At 40.0% G+C, this 22742-nt stretch overlaps 1 protein-coding gene across 5 annotated transcripts in view; it reads left to right on the top strand.

The window, feature by feature from the left end:
- whrna (whirlin a) overlaps positions 1-22742 on the top strand; it is a 180763-nt gene that overhangs the window by 66383 nt on the left and 91638 nt on the right. For all 5 annotated transcript variants that reach the window (XR_008566603.1, XM_054757991.1, XM_054757992.1 and 2 more), the window contains exons 2-3: positions 3395-3613; positions 12061-12186. Coding sequence is in view for 4 of the 5 variants with exons in the window: in XM_054757991.1 (XP_054613966.1) it covers positions 3395-3613; positions 12061-12186 (345 nt within the window). In the remaining variant the exon portion in view is untranslated. The remainder of the gene's footprint in view (positions 1-3394; positions 3614-12060; positions 12187-22742) is intronic.

Genomic DNA, 22742 nt, shown 5'->3' with positions numbered 1-22742 from the left:
GAAAAATTCTGTCCTTTGGACAAATGTAGGTGATGACCCCTGTCCGACAGCATGTGACTGTGGCTTTCTAAAAGTGATGCACTTGGATGGTTTCCATAGCCCAGCTTTGGGCAGTCAGCTTCTGTATATACGGATATAACAGATTGCCTGTGCTCTTGGGGGAGTTTATTGTTTTTGTCCATTGCATTTCATCCAAAAGCAGTTTGTATTCCATAACTAGAAATTTAGCTTTTTCCTATTTCCTCAGTAATGCTTTTCTTGCTAGCAAGGCTATGTTTCAACAGCTTATACTCAGCAGTTTTCCTCCAGGGGTGACACAGCAGAAACACTGTGTCGTAGCTTTTCATGGCTATTAAACTGTTTATTTGTATGCAGGAGCATTTTATTACTCCTGTTGTCAGCCATATTGCCTTACTTCCCAGTTACCTTGCATGACTCATGGCACTTACACATTATGCGCACTTTGTATGTGCATGATTTAGGACTTTGGGAGGAAGCCAGAGTAGCCGGAGAGAACCCATGCAAGCAGAGTGAGAACATCCATCATGCAAACTCCGCTCTCAAAGAGCAGTGCTAAGTAAATCATCAAACAATACAGTGGCGCCAAGTCACCAATTAGAACCATTAGGGCCTCTGGGTATTTGCTAGACTGGTTCCTTTGGTCTAATTTGATGTGCAGTTCACCAGGCACATGGGAACACATGACTCTACAAGAGGGTTCCACATACTTTTACTTTGGTGGTCCGTTGTTGTTGACGATGACGTCTGACGCAAGAGTTGTTCCCTCCCAAACGCTGAGGCACTAAGCTTTCCACAGACAAAAAAAACAAACTCCAATCTCCAGTCTTTGTTGTTGGTATTGTCAGTGATGACAGCGTTGGCGGAGAGCCTCTTTCGATTGGATATGGCTTGTTTCCAAGGCATCTACGCTGCGAGCGCAGATGTCCTGCCACTTTGTTCTGTCAGCCGCAAGAGATTCCAGGTTGGCTGTAGGAATGTTGCATTGCTTCAAGATAGAGTGGAGGTGGTCTTTTTACCATTGTTTTTGTCCGCCATGACTTCTCCATCCTGCACAAAATTCACCACATAAGACTTTCCATGGCAAGTGGTTCTCGGGCATGCGGTTGATGGGGCCAACCCACCGGAGGAGGTGCTTGAAGGTTAGAGGTTATATGCTGATGCAACCGGTGGGGCGCAGTATCTCAATATGAGGTACTCTTCCCATGTTAGACCCAGGACACACTGCGGGCAGTGGCTGTGGAAGGCTTCAAGGCTACGGATGTGAAATCTATATGGTGTCCATGTTTCACATCCAGACAACAGCATGGAAATACATACAGCCTTGGAGACAGCAACTTTTGTGGGAGTAGTAAGGCCACGATTGTAAAATACTCTACAAGAGCGTCGACCCAAGGAAATAGAGGTACGATGGACTCTGTTTTGAATTCCATCAGAGTTTGCAGGATGATGATAAAATACTGCCAATCTATGTGAACTTGTCAACGAGTTTGATTGGATTTACAACAATCTGGAAGATTGGTGAAGCGTTATCGTCCCAACCTTGGCACATCACTTTGGTTTTGTTGCGGTTTATGACCATGCCAGCTCGAGCGTAGACTGTACTCACAGAGGTGAGGACATATTGGAGTGTGTCATCTGAGTGAGAGATGAAGGCTGCGCCGTCGACGTACTAAACCTCAAAGACAGTGTCTTCCCGTGTCTTAGTCCTGGCTTTTAGGTGACGTATGTTAAAAATGCTGCCATCCAGGTGGTAACTGAAGTCCACGCCGTCACTCGAGGAGAAGTCATTCCGTGCTGGTAGGCTGACGGCGACCAGATAGACGTTAAAGAGGGCAGGTGCAAGAACACAGCCTTGCTTGACACCCATGTTGACCTCAAAGGACTCAGAGTGAAGACCTCCGACCATGACACAGGTTGTCATGTTCTTGTGAAATTCCTGAGCAGCCACAAAAGTCAAAAGGCCACAGAGGAAAAGGCTTCTTGAGACGTCATCTGTACTTCTGTGAAGAAGGTGTCGGACGTTTCGCTCCTCATCCAAAGAGCTTCGTCAGCGAACTAATAAGTGCTGGTAGCTTAGGCCTTAAATACAGTAAGAGTGGGCGGAATTGGTGTGCCAACACCCTCCTACTATTGGTTCCTTACACTAAGCCTGGGCGGAGTAGTGGTATAATTCTATCCTGCTATTAACACCTCCGATAAAAGGGAAGTGTCGCTCCCTGAATTGGGTATGAACGACTCTGATACTGGCTCGTTAGCATCTATTGTTCTGGCTCGGCCCTGGCTTCACCTCATTTGCAAGACTAAGAGCTGTGGGTTTTGGTCTCAGTAACCTGCTGAACACAGGGTCCAAATTAAACCTCAAACCACCATTCCGATTCAATGATGGGTTTTGTTGTTTGACAAAAATAGCTTCCTTTACTCCTCTTTCAAACCATCTGTTTTCTTTGGCCAAAATCTTTACCTTGCTGTCCTCAAAAGAGTGATTGGTAGCTTTAAGGTGTAGATGTACTGCTGATTGAGGACCACTAGAATTGAAAACAACTCTTCAAAAGGCCACAGTCAACAGCAATTTCTTATGAAAATGTATTCCACTGTATTTGTACGCTTTGTGTCAACAGTACAGTATAGAGTAGGTCCACTTCACAGAGGTTGCTTTCACAGACACCCCAGCAACTTCCTGTTGGGGAAGTGTGTGCCTGGGCTTCCCAGCATGCCCTGCGGGTTATAAATTAGAATCAAATGTAAATATGAAGCTAATCAATGTAAATATCAAAGTGATTCACTGTATATAAAGAACATCTCCTCAAGCAAGTTGGCGTTTGCCTCCGACTATTTTCTGTGCTGCTCAAGCTTTACCAGCGTAGGGCAAATGAGATGGGTTTTCTCCCAATAAACAACAACTATACTATTATTATTAGCACAAAATGGGGGGGATCCACACATAAAAAATAATGTTTTGAGGTTAATTGGTGACTCTAAATTGTCCATAGGTATGAATGTGAGCGTGAATGGTTGTTTGTCTATATGTGCCCTGCGATTGGCTGGCGACCAGTCCAGGGTGTACCCCGCCTGTCGCCCGAAGTCAGCTGGGCTAGGCTCCAGCATGCCCCCGCGACCCTAATGAGGAGAAGCGGTATAGAAAATGGATGGATGGATGGATGAAAAATCAGCAAATATGCTGGGATCCACTGTATTGCCATCTTTTGGCTTTGTGATTGAGTCTGCCTAAATTCAGTCAAAGTCTGCTTTGCCATGTTTATTGTGCTAAAATATTCTTACACTGGTAGCATTTGTTGCTCTTTGACATGGCACTCTTGCATTTTTGTGTTCTGAGAGGTAAACATTTTATAATTTCCCCCTTTCCTTTCCACAGGTGCTGAAGGGAAGTAAAAAGCTTTGCCTCTCGGTTCGCTCAGTGGGGCGGATTCCAGGTGGCTATGTCACCAACCATGTTTATACCTGGGTTGACCCTCTGGGCCATAGTGTGTCTCCTCCACCCGACCTACCTGAACATCACAGTGCTACCCTCAGAAGAAGTGACAGCCAGCGACGCAGCAACATGCAGCTCCTGCAGGAGGGAGACGAGAAAAAGGTACACTAAGTGTTAAAGCACAGAAATGCACATATTGGTCTCTCATTAGGTTTCATTTTTTGGTAAACATTAAAAAACAGCAGAAGGGATTCAATTTTCACCTCACAGGGCATCGGAACTTCCATTATATCCGTTATATGGTCAGTAATGAGAGAATTAAGTGGGCAGTTGTCTCTAAATTGCCCACAGCTGGCAATCTGAGTGTGAATAGTTGTTTGTCGATAAGTGCAGACCTCCCAACAGTTATATATTTTGACACTTGAATATGTTTGTACGTTTTGCTGCTCTCCAGGTACTCATTTTCTCTGGTCAGGTCTCTAAAACCTGAATAATGCTCCTGTGTCAAAGCACCCGCGTACGCTACACCGGCTTACTCCTTCCCCTGCAAACTCTTTTGTGTAGTGTGCACCTCCGAAAAAAAATTTACCTTTTCGTCTGTGTACAATTAAACTACTAATCATACAAATGACATACAATAAAACTACTTGTGCTTTCATTCAATCAAAAGAAAGACCCAGCACTGCATGCCTGCTTAAATTAATAGAGTAAGCATCCCTACTTTCATAATGGACTTTTTAAACATTTCTGCTTGAAGTGATGCGACTTACAAAAATGTAATGCCATCGTGCTTTTCAATCGTGTTAAACTTCTTGAGACATCAACCTGCTCCAAAAGCTCTATGAGCCATTAAACTATAATATTAATGCATGCAAAAAGGCACGAGGAAATCCTCTCGTCTAAAGTGCCTCATTTGTCCACCTACAAAATCCTGTCCTCTTCCCCTAAAGGGAACAAGGAAGATGTTACATCTATAATGGACATGAATCTTTAAATGGACCTTAGGATGGCAAAAAGAAAAGACTAGTTCTGTCACACAGCGCATAATACAGACATTTTGTTTTGTTACAGTGTTTTTTAGATCATGTGACACAGACCTCATGCAGGGACACTTTAAAACGTAAAAAATAACATCTTTGATTTTACGGTTATAGTATTTATTGTTTTATTAGTATCAACACACTAGTAGGGTAGGTACATGTTCAACTGCGTACGTATCACACAGAATATTGTGTTCTCTTTTGGGGAACACATGCCACATGGAAATGTAAACATGCACTCCGAATGTGTTGCTATTATTTTTAAGACAAATACATCCCATGTTCGCCCTGTATTCAAGCCGCATAAGTCGGATTGACTTATAATTTGAAGAATCATCACAAAATACACCTTTCAGGGGACGGACAAACATGTCAAACAGAATTTGAGCAAGATTGCTTGAAAAACATTGCCACCAGCAACGACTTTGCAGAGGTGGGACTGAGCAACGGACTGCCTATCAGCCACCAGTTGTCTAGCATCTCTTTCAGAGCATTTTGAGCACAACAAATAGGTACACAAATGTTATTTACAGTCATGTGAAGAAATGATGGGTGATTGGGAGAGGTTGTGCTGAGAACGTTTGGGGGAGCCTTCTGTTTGTCCAGTCTTCAACTCACACCTCAGATACAGCTTCATCTGCACCCTGAAGGAGGTGGGTGATATGGAGTTTGACTGTGTTGTATTCCATGCCTACATTTCCTGAAGCTTTCTACAGGTGATGTAGTCACAGTGTGCCGGCAATCCCTCAACCCCATTGTAGACATAAGAAGTAAAAGGGGCCCTCAAGCTAAAGAAGGTGTCCGACTGAGCTTGGCAGGCTTTTGGGACTATCGACGTAGTAGACGGGTACCGTTGAGCCAGTTAGAACTCGTGCGGGAGGTGTTCCGTGAGGCCATCGAGCGCAACTCTTAGTTGGCCTTGTAGAGGTTCTAGAAGACTAGTGCCTCAGGTAGGGAAAACAGTACCTTGTTAACAGTGCAGACGGACGCGTGATGACCTCAAGTGGTCATATGATGTAGTTTGATGGTGGCAGGAACACTGAGATACCCTCATAAAGGAAGCAGAGCTTGAGATTAAATACATGCATCACAGACGCCCAAGGTATCTGAGCTTGCCCGAAAGCTCTTTGGTGGCAAAACCCCCTGGGTGATTGAAATTGCTGCAAGACTGTAATGAGTGAGATGTCTTTTCAACATTACATAGAGTTCGGGGACAGTACCTCAAGACTGGTAGACTTGGTTAGTGGACCCCTTTTCAAGAAGGGGGACTGGAGGGTGTGTTCCGATGATAGGGAGATGCATCAGCTTCCCTGGGAAAGTATACTCCACAGTGCTGGAGAGGAGAGTCTTCGGATATAGGAGGTGCAATGTAGCTTTTGTTCTGCTCATAAAACACTGCAACTTCACACACTAGCCGACGTTCTGGACGATACATGGGAGTTTGGCCAACCAGTCCACATGTGCTTTGTGGACTTGGAAAATAACTTGACTGTGTTCCTTGTGGTGTCCTGTGGGTGGGTTCTTCGGGAGAACAGGGATGTTGGGGTCCATTACTAGAGGCCAGCCAGTCCCTGTACAACTGCAGCAGCAGCTTGGTTCACATTGTTGGTGGTAAGTCAAACCCTACCTTTAGAGATAGAGTGAACAGCATGGTAGCACTAGCTTCCAGTTATGATGCCTACCAGAAACCTAGGACATACTGGGACTATGTCTCACATCTAAGGCTGGCCTGGGAACGTCTCGTTGTCCCCGCATTGGAGATGGAGGAGGTGGCTGGAGACAGGGAAGTCTGGTCTTCCCTATTGAGATTGATGCCCCTGCAACCCAGACCTGGATAAGTGAAAGAAATTGGATAGATGAGAGAACTTAAACTCCATGGAGTGCCTTATTTTTTTCACATAGCTGTTGCATTCAGGCATTGGGCATTTAGAGCGACCTGTCCTGTACAATATAACACTAACACAGTCAAAAGTGATCATTTTAACGACAGCAAAGCATGCTGGGTAGTGGGTACACGCGTAACCTGCCCATTCCACAGCTGCAAATCTCGCAGACTGTGATGTGTTGAAAATTTCCCGATAACTAAGAAAGATACAAAGTAGGGGGGCTTTCTCCTTTTCGGCCCTCAACCTAAAGTAGGCTTTGAGTTTTGGCACCCTGTGTGATTGAGTTTGACACCCCTGTTTTAGACCATCTTAAAAGATTGATTACAGCAGAACTTTAAATATTTAATCATGTCAGGGTTGCTCATAAATCATCAGTGTTTCAAATGGAATATTTCAGGAATTTTCAGGTAACATTATGGAAATTTCAATAGAACCAAGGTCAAAATAAATTATAGGGCCATTATAATACTGGTAATAAATATTTGCAAATGTAATTAAAACATAACTTGGACATAAGACTCAAACATTAACTGAGATTCTTCAATTCCTCTTTGAGATATTTGTACAGTCAGTGTTCAGTGACCATTCGAAAAGGCACACCTATGTATGACGGCTCACTGCTGACAAAATATGTAATAGCTAAACCTATAACGTTAATGGAAATGAAGATCAATCAAAGCAGGATTGTTACAAAAACAGGCTGTGGGTAGGCTTCCGACTTCTGACATTCTTAACTTCTAGATGTTTGGGGCATACAGAACTCTTTCCTCGAGCTGGCTGCCTTGCCAAACTGATAAATTGGGAGGAAAGAGCCTTTCTGATGTTAGTGAACAGGAACCCTATTTTAATTCTGGCTGAGTACCAGAGATCCTGAGTGAAGATGGGAGAAAGTCATAGAAGGTCACTCATAACTGCAGCCCTGCAACCCACTGAATTTGGCTGTATGGATAGTGTGGCGTTATTTTTCCAAACTCTGTTGTCAGCTGTCAGGTCTAATTTTGAAAATTTGCAGTAAAATGTGCTGTTTTCTCATGTCTACGTCTGCATAACCTCAGTTTATTTCTTTTATAGAGACAACTATATACCTGTACCTTCTACATGTCATATACTACAGCACTGAGAGTGGATAATTTGCAGCGCTTGTCCCTAGAAGAGCCTCAAGCCTCAACAACTACACAGAACAGTTAAAACAGTTGAAACATACATGCCAAAGGCATAAAAGATTTCACAGTGATTTAGTTGTGATCACCTGACTGACTTAGTTTTAAAATGCGTTTTAGTTCATATCTAAAATGACCCCAGTCTGAATCCAGTTTGAGTTCAGTGCTAAAGGTTGCTGCCATGGACCAAAAAAGCTGACTGCCCAAAGGACAGGGTTTCCACAAGAGGCTCGTCATGTGATGGAGCCTGCTGCTCTAAGAAGAACTACAAGCTTACTAAGAATAGGGCGGATGTATATGTCAATTTTAAATTACAGAATTGTATCAGATGTTCAAAACTAAATAGACTCGTCCCTCGCAATATTGCAGTTTGATTATCGCTCCCTCGCTCGATCTCGTTTCTAAAAAAATAATAATTAATTGATCATGTGGTTGACTATGGCGTATTATTAGTAAAAAAATATTGAAAGACAAAGCTAAATGTAGTATTTTGGCCACGAGACATCAGCGATTGTACATTATTGAGACATGACATTACATTACCTTCATACCGCATGGAGTCAGCCTTGGCATGTCCGACATGATAGAGTGAAAAGAAGTTCTCCTCCCATTCCGTGTGGAAGTGCTTCTTTGTCCTCCTTCCACACCCCATTTTAAACCCTTTTTTTAAGTTTAGAATAATGTACAGTAAATAAATTGGAGGCAACTAGTTAGCTCTCTAGATTGCTAATGGTTAAAGCCATGGCCGTCTCTTGTGTTCCTGCAGTGATCCCGTAGCCTGCGCATTACAGTTGAACAATGTGTCGTAAACAAAGAATAATAGGAGCGTAAGGTAGTGGGTGTCTATAGGAGTAGGTGACTACAGGGATATTATTTCATGTCTACAGGGCTCAAATAATGGTAAAGATTTTATTCAGAAAGTCATAAACTCATAACTACAAAAATGAAAAATGTATTAATATTGAATCGTTCAACTGCAATAACCAAGGGATGACTGTACGTTTAATTTCTGCAGAACCTGGCAATGGTGTGTTTGAATAGGTTTTCTGCCTAGAATCTTCAGTGCTGTGTTATAAATCATTCTCTGGCTTGATTTTCGTGGCTGTTGCTTGAGAACAGGAGGTTACACAATAACTCAGATGAGAGGATATCACGGCATGCATAAAAACATTTGCGGTCTCTAATCGCTGTACACCTGTGTAATAGTTTGACCAGCTATTTTTAGATTCAATCTCTCCGCAGGGCGAGCCCCAGGTGAGAAGCAAACTGACATTGTTTTATTGAGACCTGCATTCTCAAACCATAACAGCCAGACTGAATACCTTTCCCTCCTACATAGACAACCAAATCATCTGCATACATTTGGAATCGGTAGATCGTTTATATAAAAAGAAGTGGACAGAGTATTGATCCTTGTTGGACACCTCTTTTGAGTGTTAAGAAGGATGATTGTTCATTATTAATTATTACACATTGTTGCCTCTTTTCCAAATACAGTTGTCCCTCGCCACTTTGCGGTTCAAATTTTCTGGCTTCACTCTATCACGATTTCTTCAAAGTTATATTAATACATCCTGCTGTTTCGTGGTTGAATACGGCCTAGAATTAAACATATGCATACTTCTGCAAATGTTGCGTATTTTTTGCCTAAATTAAGCATTTTCAAGCATAAAAATGACTAAATCAGCTAAAATACAAAAAAAAGGCATATAAATGACACATTCAATGATGTTGATGAAATATACTGTAGTATTGTACGCTGGTCACTAGGTGTCAGTAGTGTAACCTTAGTGTAACCTTCATGCATGTTCAAATAAAACCAAACCAAATCAATAACAATGTAATGTTGGGTGAGACGCACAAGCTCCAGACTTGATCGCCGGAACAACAGGCTTTTATTGCATGTTTGAATTATCTCACAACAGACACAATAATCCCCAATAAATAATAATATTAAAAATAAAAACTCACTACTTTTGTGGCCGTCACTTTCTGCTCATCTATTCTTTCAGGATGCGTAGGCAAGGCATTTATCCTAACAAACACGAACACAAGTATTATTTATGTCTTAAGTGACTTATTTGCTCTTATTGTGTCTACTATACTGGGTATTGTGAGTGGAAAGGTGACTATGGGGTGTTATTTCATATGTGTGTAGGGGGGTTAAAAAACATATTTGGAAGGTCTTAAACTGGTTTTCTATGTTTTAACTACGAAAATATTTATAATATAAGGAATCTCACTTTGCGGAAATTCACTCATCACGGTCGGGTCTGAAACCAGTTAACGGCGATAAATGAGGGATTACTGTATGTTTTGAACCACTGTAGTGCTCTTTTGTCAAAATTCAGCATGGATAGTTTGTGAATAAAAACGTCATACAGTATTTCTCTATCAGAGGACAAATATGGTCTTAAGGGAAAATTACATTTAAAACATTTATATGCGAGAACAATGCTGAAAACCCACAGCATTTCAGTATGTGGAATTAAACTGTGGAATGGATTGAGTAAGGAACTCAAACAATGTACCGAGATGAGCAAATTCAAAAAACAATACAAGCAGTTGATGTTTGCTAAATACAAGGCAGAAGAGTCTTGATCATTACACTGATTATTATATAAAAATATGACATGGAATGCAGGAAGTGAATAATATGTACTGGTCAAGATGTGGAGTGGATGGGAGGTAGGATTAAATAAGCTTTGCTTTTTCCTACTCCTTTTGGACATGTGGAACTGTGAAAGGATGATTCATGAGATGCATTCCATTGTAACCTTCATGCATGTTCAAATAAAACCAAACCAAATCAATAACAATGTCATGATTTAGCAAATCAAAGGCTTTTTTGAAATGTAAAAAGACTGGTCCAACTAATTGGCCTTTGTCCATTTCTAATTTAAGTGGTTCAATATAAAATTTGCAGTCTCAGTTTGCTGGTTAACTGGTTTAATCTGGTTTGCTACAATGTTTTTGACAGCACCGGCAAAATAGGGATTTTTCTGTAATGACATGCCTGGTCTGCTGTGCCTGATTTGAAAATTGGTATAACCCTCGATTGAGTTTGTAGCACATAGAATAAGTCAGGAAAGCTTCTCATGTTTTTTGTCACAGATGCTTCATGATTACGGTCTCAGATTAAGATGCTCCTCCCTGTTTTTGTAAAAGGACATTTGACTTTTGGGACTCTTCAGAGCGGCAGCACATATCACAGTAATTCCAGAATAACAACTGATGCCAGGGATCACGTAAGAGCTGCTATTTGCTGCCAAAAGGAGGAGGAGGATGACTCGAATAATCTATGCCATTCTCCATAGCCTGGATAAATGCGACAAAGAACATAATTTCCTCCATTTTCCAACTTGGCAAAGGTTGTTGGCTTTCTGCCAATTAGATTGGAGTAAATAGGATGCAACAGGGGCTGTATTGGGGCGACACCAAGCAATGTAAAAATGCTTTGGGACAAAACAGATGGAAATATATTTACATGTAGCCTGGCCAGAATCACACTGTAAATTATTTTGACAGTCACCAAATATTGTTAGGCTAAACTAAGCCATCAGTCTCTATCCATGTGTTAAATCAAATTTGGCATCCGTTTTAAAAAGGATGCTGTTTGATGCTATATTACACAGTGGTGTGCAGTCATCAGCAAAGCCTTCTCTGCTGGCCTCAACACTAACAGGAGCGCTGGTGTAAACTGTAGTATTTGTGACATGAAATTGTATTAACTTATTCTTAATAGTCATCATTAATTATCTTTGTTTTCTAGCGTATGTGTACGTTAGATTTTTTTTTTCTAGGCTGTTTCTTTAACCGCTCACATTTCAGCTTTGCCTCACAAGGCCAGCTAGCTGGCCCACAATAACGTCAGCAATTTTGCCATTCTAGCCATCAGAGCAAAACTGTAGAGGATGGATTTTGTCTATACATACAAAATCAGCATCTCTGCTAGGTTTGATGTATTTTATTGAAATTGTTGATGTTTGTAGATAAATATTGATTGTGAACAGCTCCAGATGATGTTGTAGTGTAGAGGTTTGGAGTTATCCGCCGCTTGTTACATTTGGCTGATTCCCAGATTTACAAACGGCTTCCACCACTGATCAGTGGTGGAAGTTACATAATGTACCAAGCTACTAGCAGAAATGTAAGCCGGGCATATTGGCGACGATGCATTTGAAGATAAGAGATAAAGTGTTTTGTGAGTTTTGTCTCTGAGTAAAATAAATATTCATCCCCAATACGAAAAATGCCTCTCTCTCTCTGTCTTTGTAATACCAGTGACCTGATAGTGGTGGTATTAAGAAGTGAATGAAGTTGGTTGAAGGCGCAGATACCAAATGCACAACCCGTTATTACATATACCCGCAATCAGACTGAAATTGCCAATACCGATTCTTATAAAATGCGAGAAAATGGAAAGAAGTCACCTGAATATTCCTCTTAGAAATAAGAAACCGCTTGTAGACCATTTCACGTCACGCTTGTGCCTTCTTTAGCAATCTCTCTGTCATTGACAGGTCAACCTGGTTCTGGATGATGGCCGGTCCCTGGGCCTTATGATCCGGGGTGGAGCAGAATACACTTTGGGTATTTACATCACTGGAGTGGATCCCGGCTCAGCAGCTGAGTGTGGAGGACTCAAGGTATCACTTGTCATTGTCTGTTCCTTTTTCTAACAAAAGAATGAAGGCGTTTTACCGATAACGTATCTTTCAAAATCGATAACTGAGAATAACTGAGAACTTTTTACATCTATTATTTTTTCAATTTAGATTTAACTGTGGTTTGTGCACACCTGGAGGTAAGAACGACTCAAAGATAATTGGATCTGACAAACTGTACTGTACTTGTAGATTTGTTCTAAACAAATATCATGACATCACTACTATTAACAACCATTTAAAAATAGCGGCAGCTCAGAAGTACAACCTGTGGCTCCAAGGGGTTTGCTAACCGACAAAAGTTGATATCTCTAACAATGGAACAGGGCTGGTCCTCTAACGCCATCATTTCCATGATGAAATCACAAATTGTTTTAGCCCTGGGGTTGTCTCTGGCATATTTTTTTGCACTTTTTAAACACTGCGGCGATATGAACAATCCCCAGGCGTTGTAGCAACGCTGGTGTTTCAGGTGGTGATAAGGTTTGACGTGTGAAGCTTGATGTTTTGACGTGATAATTCTTCATATTGCTCCGATATTTACCGGACCTATGAAATTTTAAAAATCCACCTGATTCTACATAATCAATTCAATGACCAATTAATGATGATGCTATTCCCCAAGTAGAGTGGAAAGAATTTTCATGCACAGTGGAACCTGTTTAAGTCCAGCCCGTTTGCGCAAGTCGAGCGACTCTTCAAATTCCGGTCCAAGTGCCTGCTTGAGCCAGCAACATATGGTGCATGGTCAACTTCTTTTGTCGATATACAATTTGAGACCCAAAGGGGTCATTTCTGTGAAGAACAGATCCGTTTATTTTAATGTGTGTCGTTAAGTTTATTATTATTCATTATGTCAAAATCGATAAAAACAGAGAGAAACTGAAAGGAACTGCCAGTTACTGTACTTTAGAAACTTTGGCATAGGACCAACAATCCAGTGTTTTTCATGGTAGACTTCTTTCATCTTCCTTTCCCCAATTAACAAAATACACCCATTTATGTGTTGCTCAAATGGAGGAAAACCGTTTTAACAAACTATCATATGTGGGAAAATCCTTCGTTATTGCCCATTCTCCTTATGTGTCTGGTGGAAGTCACAAGTAAATGTGCAGCATATGGCTCGTTTAGGTTATGTCGCTTATGTCGACATGAGCCAGCCAATCCCAGGGATGTTGACTTCAGGTCTACTGTTTGTATGCATTTTCTTACTTAAGCAGTGACAACATGAAATTCCTTAGAAAAAAACAATGTAGGATGCTTGGTTGTCATGTTTCCCTTTATGTAACAGTAAAAATACTACATACAGAATGTGTGTCGTAGCAGTGGCTCAGTCCCTAAAGACTTGACTTTGTGTCAGTGGTTGGTACCCAGCTCCAGAAAGAAAGAAATATGGAAATTGGAACAAATTGTTATAGAAATGATAGCCTGCGACATGTTCTTTTGCAATCCACAGTGCACGGCAGCTCAATAGAATTACGTCTCAGTGTGGAGTTTGCATATCCCCATCTTTGCATTACCTACAAAGGATCAAGTGTGACAATTTATAGACTTCAAGGAAGAAGAATACAAAATTATACAGAGGCCCAAACAGACTTGAATTTGCATCCCATCAAAAACAAACTTTCTTCCTCGAGGCAGCAGGGCTACCACCTGCACCACTGTGTTTCCTTGAGGTGTGAGGTCACATTAAAAAGTAGCTGCAGATAGCTAATAGGAAACCCAAGGAGTTTCCACTCTTTTAAACAAGCCACATTGTGTGTTCTCCTGCCGTCCTTGAGACATCGTGCAATATAAACTTTTTGTGTCCGTGGCACCTTCAGAAGTGGCTTAATCGCCACCGCATTACCATCTCCATCATGTTTTATTTGGTATTGGATGTCTGGGTCAAATCCAAAAGACTGGAGTGGGCTTCCATTTTACGGTGATAAAATATTTTGCACGTAAGAAGCCAGTTGAATAATCTGGGTGTGCCCTTGGGCAATTAAGTTAAGTTTCTCTTGCTGTCTAAACATTCTAATACATGGTGACAAATGATTTGTCTTCTCGGTGCCATTTCTAACAATGACAAATTGTAATTCATAAAATGCAAGTTAGACAGTAAGACAGAGTACTACAGGTTTTTTCTAGGATATGTACATACCCACAAATGTGAATATTTGAAAAACACATACTTTTTATGCGTTTTGGCCTATTGGTGACATCCAAACGTTAAGTGTTTGTCCTTAAAAATTCTGGCTAGAGTGGAGATTTTCAAAAACTCTGGCTTGAATGGGTAAAACTGAGCTTTTTGTTTTGTGTCTTAATAAATGCACAACATTATCTCATGTTTTTAAACTTTATTTAACAACAGAATACAAAGTTATTGTCTTGCGGGTGTTGGTTTCATTTTGTGTAGCAGTAGACGCCTTACAACACACTCCGGCGATAAAAACAAAACATGATTGTTGTTTCCTGGGCTCTGTGCAAGTGAACACTGATTTTAAAGATAATTGACACGTCATTGTACACCTAATGTATCCTTATCTAATGGATCAGTATATTGATGAACAGATACGTTACGTAGTCAGCCGAGTTAACTTTTTTAGGCGAATGTGTTTCTCTGTCTTTCAGCACCGAAGTGGGGGAAATATCCTTTTAATGCCTTTTGCTTCTCTTAAGCCTTTCTTCCTGGTTCTTGGGACCGTGTAGCTACTGAAGAAGATGCCAATGATCAAGATGTACAAATAGTATTAAAAATAAGAGTAATAAATTTGGTTACAGTGCTGGACTGTAGCATCAACACGGAAGTTTGACGAAGAGCCCAGAATGAAAGTACACAGAGTCTATAAAGCAGTTGCCGCACCCCTCTAGAAAGTGAAAGTTAAGTTTGTGTACAAGTGAAAGTTAAGCTTGTGTGAGTGACAACAATGCCTCTGTTGTGTGTCTGCCTCTTCTCCCAGTATTTTTCAATCAGTCATAAGTGTTGCAATTCTGATTGAGCTATGCGTGTGTGTGTGTGTGTGTGTGTGTGTGTGTGTGTCATGGAGGTTGAGTGTGTGTGTTGTGAAGGCCTCTATGAGAAGTTATTCGACTGGCAATGCACTGAGCTATTAGACCGAATCTAAAAGTGTAACAATATCTAAAAGTGCATTTTTGAAAATATTTGTGTTTGTGTGGACATAGCCTGAGTCTACAAAATAGCCGCCCACCTAGTTGGTTGGTGCCCACCATTTTTAGCTTGTTGACAAAACAACCAGCTCGAGAACAGTGAAATCGTATTTTCTGAATTAAACTTTTTATTCTTGAGCATGACTCTCCTTTTTCCCAAACCCCAAATATAAACACAGTGAACACATGGTGGATTACTAAGTCAATAAAGCGAGCTGTGATCTTGTGCGTGGATTCTGGCCAAGGATTTCTCATTTGCACTGTGGTCATTTTCATCCTGTCTGATGATAAAGCAATCCTGCTGAGACAACACAAAACACAAGGTGCCAAAAAGAGCCAAATAACAAGGTCATTTACTGACTATTCAGTCCTGGTCGAATACCAAGACTCAACTACGCACTATTTTTCTTGTATTGTTGACATAGTATCAGTAGTTCTATAAATGTATTAAAATTATTGTCATAACGTAAAGACAAAGCCTGTTTACAAAGCTTTGGCAATTTCATGTGTACTACCAAGTAAAAAACAAACCAATTGAGGGAAATACTAGCTAATCTCAATAAATTTGAATCTTTTTGAAAGGGAGTCACTTCAGTAGTTCAATTCCAAAAGTGAATTTCTTGTATTCTATAGATATACTACACACACACAGTGAAATATTTTGTCAATGAAATTACAGTGGCCCCTCGTGGTTTGATTATCGCTCTCTTGCTATATTGCGTTTTTTCAGAAATTAATGAATAAATGATCGCTGTTTCGCGCTAGACTATGTTCTATCATTCAATACATTGAATACAAGTGATATGTAGTATTCCTGTCACTGGCGGCAGTAATGACACATTGATGCGTTACCTTACATTACATTACATTAACACTGCATGAAGTCATGAAGTTAGCCATGGCATGTCCGACATGATAGTGAAAAATTGTTCTCCTCCCATTCAGTGTGGAAGTGGTAAGTTTTGGCTTCTTAAGTTTAGAAGAAATATTTGAGGCGAACTGGTTAGCTTGCTTGCTTGCTAGGTTGCTAGCTAGCGAGTCCCTGTAGCATAAGAGTTGCGCAATGTAGTGTAAACAATGAATAATAGGAGTGTAAAGGTGACTATACAGGTGTTATTTCATGACGACAGGGCTCTAATAATGTTAAAAACCGCATTTAGAAAATCACAAATAGGTATTCTATACTCTACCTATGAAAATAGTCCATTTATTAACATTGAATCCTATATCGCAAAAATTCATTCATTGTGGTTGCATGTGAAACCAATCAACAGCTAGTGTATTAACACATTGGGCCTAAAATCGCCCAAAAACCTAACGCTTACAAATAACGAATCACCATGTTGAACATTATGATTATATATCTGTTTTTGCTCGACTGGGTTGCACCATTTAAAGACTTGTAGACAGTTTGAAGTCTGCTTTTTCACCACAAGTTGAAAAAGACTATTTGTGTGGCTCTGTCATCATGCTACGACACTTGTTATGCTGCGCCTGCATTTTCTTTGAAAGCCTCCTGAGACTTAATTCATTGTGGGTAGTCTGATATGTATGCATGGCCTGACTTTCCACACAAATCAGTGCGAGCTGATGAGATTAAATTACAATGTCCGAGTATGCATGTAAAAGCAAGCCTCATCAGTATGTCAGGCTTATACACTCCCGATAAAAATTTTAAGAGCAGTTGAAAAATAGCAAAAATTTACAATTTACTGTACACTGTTGGATCTTAAAGAGATTCTAAGTAGAGACCAAATGGGAGTGAGACAAAAAAAACAATTTAAATAAAAAATTTATTGCAAACAACCATTAAAAGTGAAATAGGCTGTTCATCAGCTGATCAAAAGTTTAAGACCATAGCTCGAAAAACCCCTCTGCAACATCGTAGCCATCTGCCGTTTGGCGCCCCTGCACAACCTGAAGCTCCATTTTTCATCAAGGTTACATTTTTTCTCATCAGAGAATAAAACTTTCTTCCACCTTTCAATGTCCCATGTTTGGTGCTCTGGTGCAAATTCCAAACAGACAGTTTTTTGGCGTTGATGGAGACGAGACCTTTGAAAACATTTTTTCTTCTTAAACCCTTCTTTCGCAGATGCTGCATGTTGGTTTTTGGACTGCACTCGGCACCAGTAACAACCTTCATTTGGGCCGAGGATGGTCCCGTGTCTGACAGACAGCCAATCAGATCCTCCGGCTCAGGTCCGGTGACATTTTTTTGGGCCTACCAGTTGACTTTTTGTTCCATAATCCTTAGCATCTTCTGCGTCCAACCTCAGCAGCAATGCCGCACTGCGAGAGGCCTTGCTTATGCAGCTCACCAATCTGACCGCATTCAAAGAGAGAAAGCTTTTTTGCCTTTGCCACCAACAGATCATGAGAGTGTGAATACCAGACAGAAAATGACAGTGAATCCACATTTTTGCCAAGATTTTGGCTTTTAATGGCTGTGGTCTTAAACTTTTGACCAGCTGTTGAGCAGTAGTTGACTTTAATGCTTGTTTGCAATAAATTGTTTTTCAAAACTAATTTTGTCTCACTCAATCAAGCTTTCAAATACACACACTTTAGTGGTTGGATCTGTTTCACAAAAATATACAAATAAGACATACAATGACAAGAGCTGTCCAATTACGACACCTTGTTTAATAAGGATTGACTAACCCTTGTGGCTTGAAGCTGTGATAGAATGTGCTTTATTCACGTGTTGTGATATTAAATGTTGTGTGAGCCCTAAATATGAAACATATGAGGAATCTGAAACAACGCAGGACAGTCATTGTAGCAAACTGCAGCATAAAACATGAGATAAGAAGAAGGAAACACAGTTGGTTGGTGTTATGGACCAGAATATTAATGTCTATGGCATAAAGTCACAAGCTGTTAAGCTGTTCCATCTATAGTGTAGGGGTGGATGATACTGCACATATTGGTATCGGTTCGATACCAAGTAAATGCAGGGCAGACACTGATACTTTAATTTGAAATTGTTTAAGAACACTGAAGAATTTTGTGACTTTTCGGTTAATTTATTCATCAGCATTTTGTACATTAAAACCAAATGTAGGTCAATATATTCTAAACCAGGGGTCCTCAATTATATTTGTCCGAGGGCCAGATTTTTTTCCGGCATACACTGTGAGGGTCAGATGGTGTCATATAAAAAAAATTAAAAATTCTATGGAGATATTATATACCCTTTATACACAGTGGAACCTCGATTTTCGTGATTAGTCCATTCCGAAGGGTCTGTCCCTCTGCAACAATCAGCCGTCCATCTGCGAGCTCCATTAAAAGTCCTGCCATATTAAGATGACAAACGTTTATGGTACTGGACATACTGTACACTACGCATGCAAGTCGATATCTAATCACCTGTTCTGCAGCCTCAACCAAAGCAAAGAGGCACGGGAGCAAAGTGAAAAGAAAAATGTCTGGATGAGATTGAAGACTACAGAGAATGAGTTTATAGCTTGGTTGACAGAATAACGTAGTTTTAAACTGAGCTAGGTACAATTCAACGTGGTTTAAGGCAGTATAGAAAGTTTTATTATATTATGTTATTTCCATTTTATTTGTATTACCTCGACTTTTTACAAAGACATACTGGTTATTAATCATCCTGGCCCTGTATGTACTTTTTTCAGCCACCCACACATCTATAAATTGCACCTATTGTGTCTTCTGCATGGTCATGGGTAATTGAGACCCTCTTTCTTCATGCACAAGTGATCCTCTCTTTACACTACAGTAATCTCTTGTTTATCGGAGATAATTGGCTCCAGACCTGACCATGATAAGTGAATTTCCGGGAAGTAAGAGTTGTTATTTGTAAATGGAATACAGTCGTCCCTCGCTACATCTCGGTTCGAACATCGCTGCCTCACTCTATTGTGTTTTTTCAAAAATTAATTAATTGAGAAATGTTCACTATTTCGCGGTTAACTATGCCCTATTATTATCCAAAAAATGTTGCAAGACAAGTCGTAAGTAGTATTCTTGTCACTGGGCGTCAGTAATGTTACATTGATGAGACGTGACGTTAGATTACATTACCATTCAGCCATGGCATCTCCGACATGATAGAACGAAAAAAATAAGTTATTCCGTGTGGAAGTGGCAAGTTTTTGGCTTCTTATTTTATCATTTTTCCTCATTTCGTTTGAAAGTTTAGAATAAGAAAATTGGAGCGGCTAACTAGTTAGCTCGGTAGCTTGCTATGCTAGCGGCGTCCGTCTCTCCGTCCCTGCAGTGATCCTGTAGCCTGCGCAATGTGGTACAAACAAAGAATAATAGGAGTGTAAAGGTGACTATAGGGGTGATATTTCATGTCTACAGGGCGGCGGACAGGGACTGACGTCAGGGGTTTAGAGTTGAGTTGTAGCGTGGTGTGGGTTACAGCCGCAACAGTAGCTTGTGACAGGTATTATTGTGCCTGTTGTGAGATCATTTTAAACCTGCAATAAAAGCCTGTTGTTCCGGCGATCAAATCTGGTACTTGTGTTTCTCACTTTAGAATGTGTCTTCTGAATGCCTTATATTTGTATTTTACTTAATTTAACTACTTTCATGCTTGAAAATGCTTAATTTAGGCAAAAAAGTTGCTTAAATATGCTTATGTTTGGACTAATAAGCCGTATTCAGCCACGAAACAGCATGATTTATTCATGAATATATATATTTTTTTTAAACGTGATAGACAGAAGCCGTGAAATTTGAACCGCGAGGTAAGGAGGGATTACTGTATTGCCGCATGACATGCATTCCAGAAAACAGTTATGTCTCTGCTCCGGCACATGCTCTCTAACCTAACTTGACCTGATAGATTATTGACTATTGAGTGTCAGGATTCATGCATTTTCTGACACAATTACAGCAGCTTCACATGAAAAAAGAATGAGTGATCACACAGTCATCCCATAAAAACCAATAAAGGCAAGGACTGCAGGAAGACATTATAATAGCCTTGAGGGGGAGGTAATTAGAGTGAAAAGAAACAATATCATTGGTCATGAAACACCTTCAATGAATTATTTCAATTTGCATTTAAATCATCTTAGAAATTAAGTTGATCATTTCCTTTCATACAGGATTTGAAAGGCAGTGAGCAGAGGACGGAAACAGTGATAAAATCCTTTCACACAGTTACTGGTGGACTCAGACTCATCCTGTGTGCATTAATACAGTCACATAGTGCATTGGCATGAATGAAGTAGTATGGGGACATGGTGATTTTTTTTTTATTTTAAATTGTTTTTTTTAATTAGTAATAATATATTTTGGTTATTATTTATCTAATTTTTCTTTAAAAAAAAATACATACCGTGGTAGCTGTAAATGTGGGGAAAAAAAGTCATTTTGTGCTCTTTTAAATAGTAAAAATTGATTAGTTCTTATATTATTTTACAGCTAAAACTTAAAACTTGAATAGAATTGTTTTTTGTGGTAAACTACAAAGACGTCATTCATCCTGTACTTTCTCCCGCTACTGTAATGAAGTAATAGCACTTATTTGCAAGTTATTCAGAACAATTCTAAAGTTATTGCTGCAATTTATAACACACGTCTTCTCTTAAATCCTGCATCATGAGCCACTGCCATTTACAATTGCCAAAACGGAATTTTATTAGAAGTAATAATAACATTAAATATGAACTAGTAGCATTTACAAGAGTCAGATAGGCAAATTACATTAGTTGCAAGCACTTGGCCACTCTTGCGTAAAAAGAAGTTAACTGCTATATGGTAAAACTACAGTGTATGAAACAAAAATAAAACCATTCATCCTTTAATGATGTATGACAGAGTGTAGTCTTTAAGGAAGTTGCGAAGGAGCCTTTCTACAGATTTAATGTGTCATGCTTTTTTTAACATCCTCAAATGTCATGCAAACAGGTAAAACTTGTAAGCAATTAATTGAGGCTGGGGAGGGGGTAATGACATCATCGTCAAATTTGCATAACTGGCCTAACAGGGTGTTTGTGAAAAGATGAGCGCTTTGGTTTGTGTCTTGTGCGACATTATCTTGTGTTTTTAAATCTTATTTCACCATGTTGTTTACGGGTGTTGGTTTCATGGGTGTTGATGTGCGCCTTTAACGCGCATGGGGGATTAGCTGATTTACAAGGTAATGTAAACATCATCGTACCTGTAATATATCACTATATTGATGAACAGATGCGTAGTAATGCGCAACCAAGTTGTGTTATGTGCATATGAGGTGTGCTAAGAAGCAGTGTTACGATGCCATCTACTGTACAGAGTTGTAACGACAAGCTACACTGACAGTCCCGTATAATGTGTTTATGAGCAAGCGCAAACAAGTAGCCCTAAAAAAAAAAAAAAGCATAAAAGCTATCTGTGGGGGTCCAAATTGAGTCATAGCGGGCCGCCATAAATAAATGAGTGTCAAATAAACACACACACACACACACACACACAAAAATGTATGAAGTTATTATAAATAAGGATTTTGAGCCACTCCTATTTACAGATACTCTTTAAATAACAGAGTTTTTGCCGCTGTATGTGCCTGTGTGTGCGCGTCTGTTTGCACCCGCCGTGGCTTCCCGCTACAAGCCCCCCACCTCCGAAATCAAAATTTCATCCATGACTGTAGTTGTCTTATAAATATCTAACCAAGACAGCTCCAATTTGTTCGAAGGTCCCAAAAGTTTAAAATATTGATTTTACAGTCTTGCACTGAATAAAATATCTCCGTCCGAAGGAAAGCACAAGAGTATGAATAAACTGTGCTGTAGCCTCATGTAGGTTCAACTTGAGTACAGAAGGCATAAAATCTTTTTGATGTATTTTTATGTTTTTATTTCCAATACTACTCCTACTTTAGTTTGCATTATTTTTGTGTGTCAGTACTTGGCCTGCTTTTGGTTTACAGGAGATACTGTTGTTAGAGGTGGTACTCGTTGGAATAAAAGTAAGGAGTTATTCTGTTTTCATCACTGTTTATTAAAATTGTTGTATTTATTCTAAATTCCAGCACACCCCCTAAATTTAGAGGACAAAAAAGATTTTTACACATATAAGCCGCAGCGTACTATAAGCCGCACATTTTCACATCATAAAATGGCATATTGTTGCGCGCTCGAGTCTGTGAGGGGCGGGCAGCTCTTTATGCGGCAGGAGCCAAACATGAGCAATGAAAAAAACTTACGGTGAGCTTGTCAACCCATTGGAAATTGCAGGAAGTCATTACTCAATATAACAGTCTGAGTCACTGTGTCATCTTACAAAGAACACTAAACTCATCACACAGCAACTTAACACATATAATACCGAAAAAAATATATGAACAAGTACCAATACGAGTGTATAAATGAAAAAAAAAAACAAGTACAGTGTTCCCTTGCTCTTTCGGGCATTCTCTG

Source organism: Dunckerocampus dactyliophorus, chromosome 17, assembly GCF_027744805.1.
Source record: "Dunckerocampus dactyliophorus isolate RoL2022-P2 chromosome 17, RoL_Ddac_1.1, whole genome shotgun sequence".
Lineage (NCBI taxonomy): Eukaryota > Metazoa > Chordata > Actinopteri > Syngnathiformes > Syngnathidae > Dunckerocampus > Dunckerocampus dactyliophorus.
This window is presented reverse-complemented; position numbering and strand designations above follow the sequence as displayed.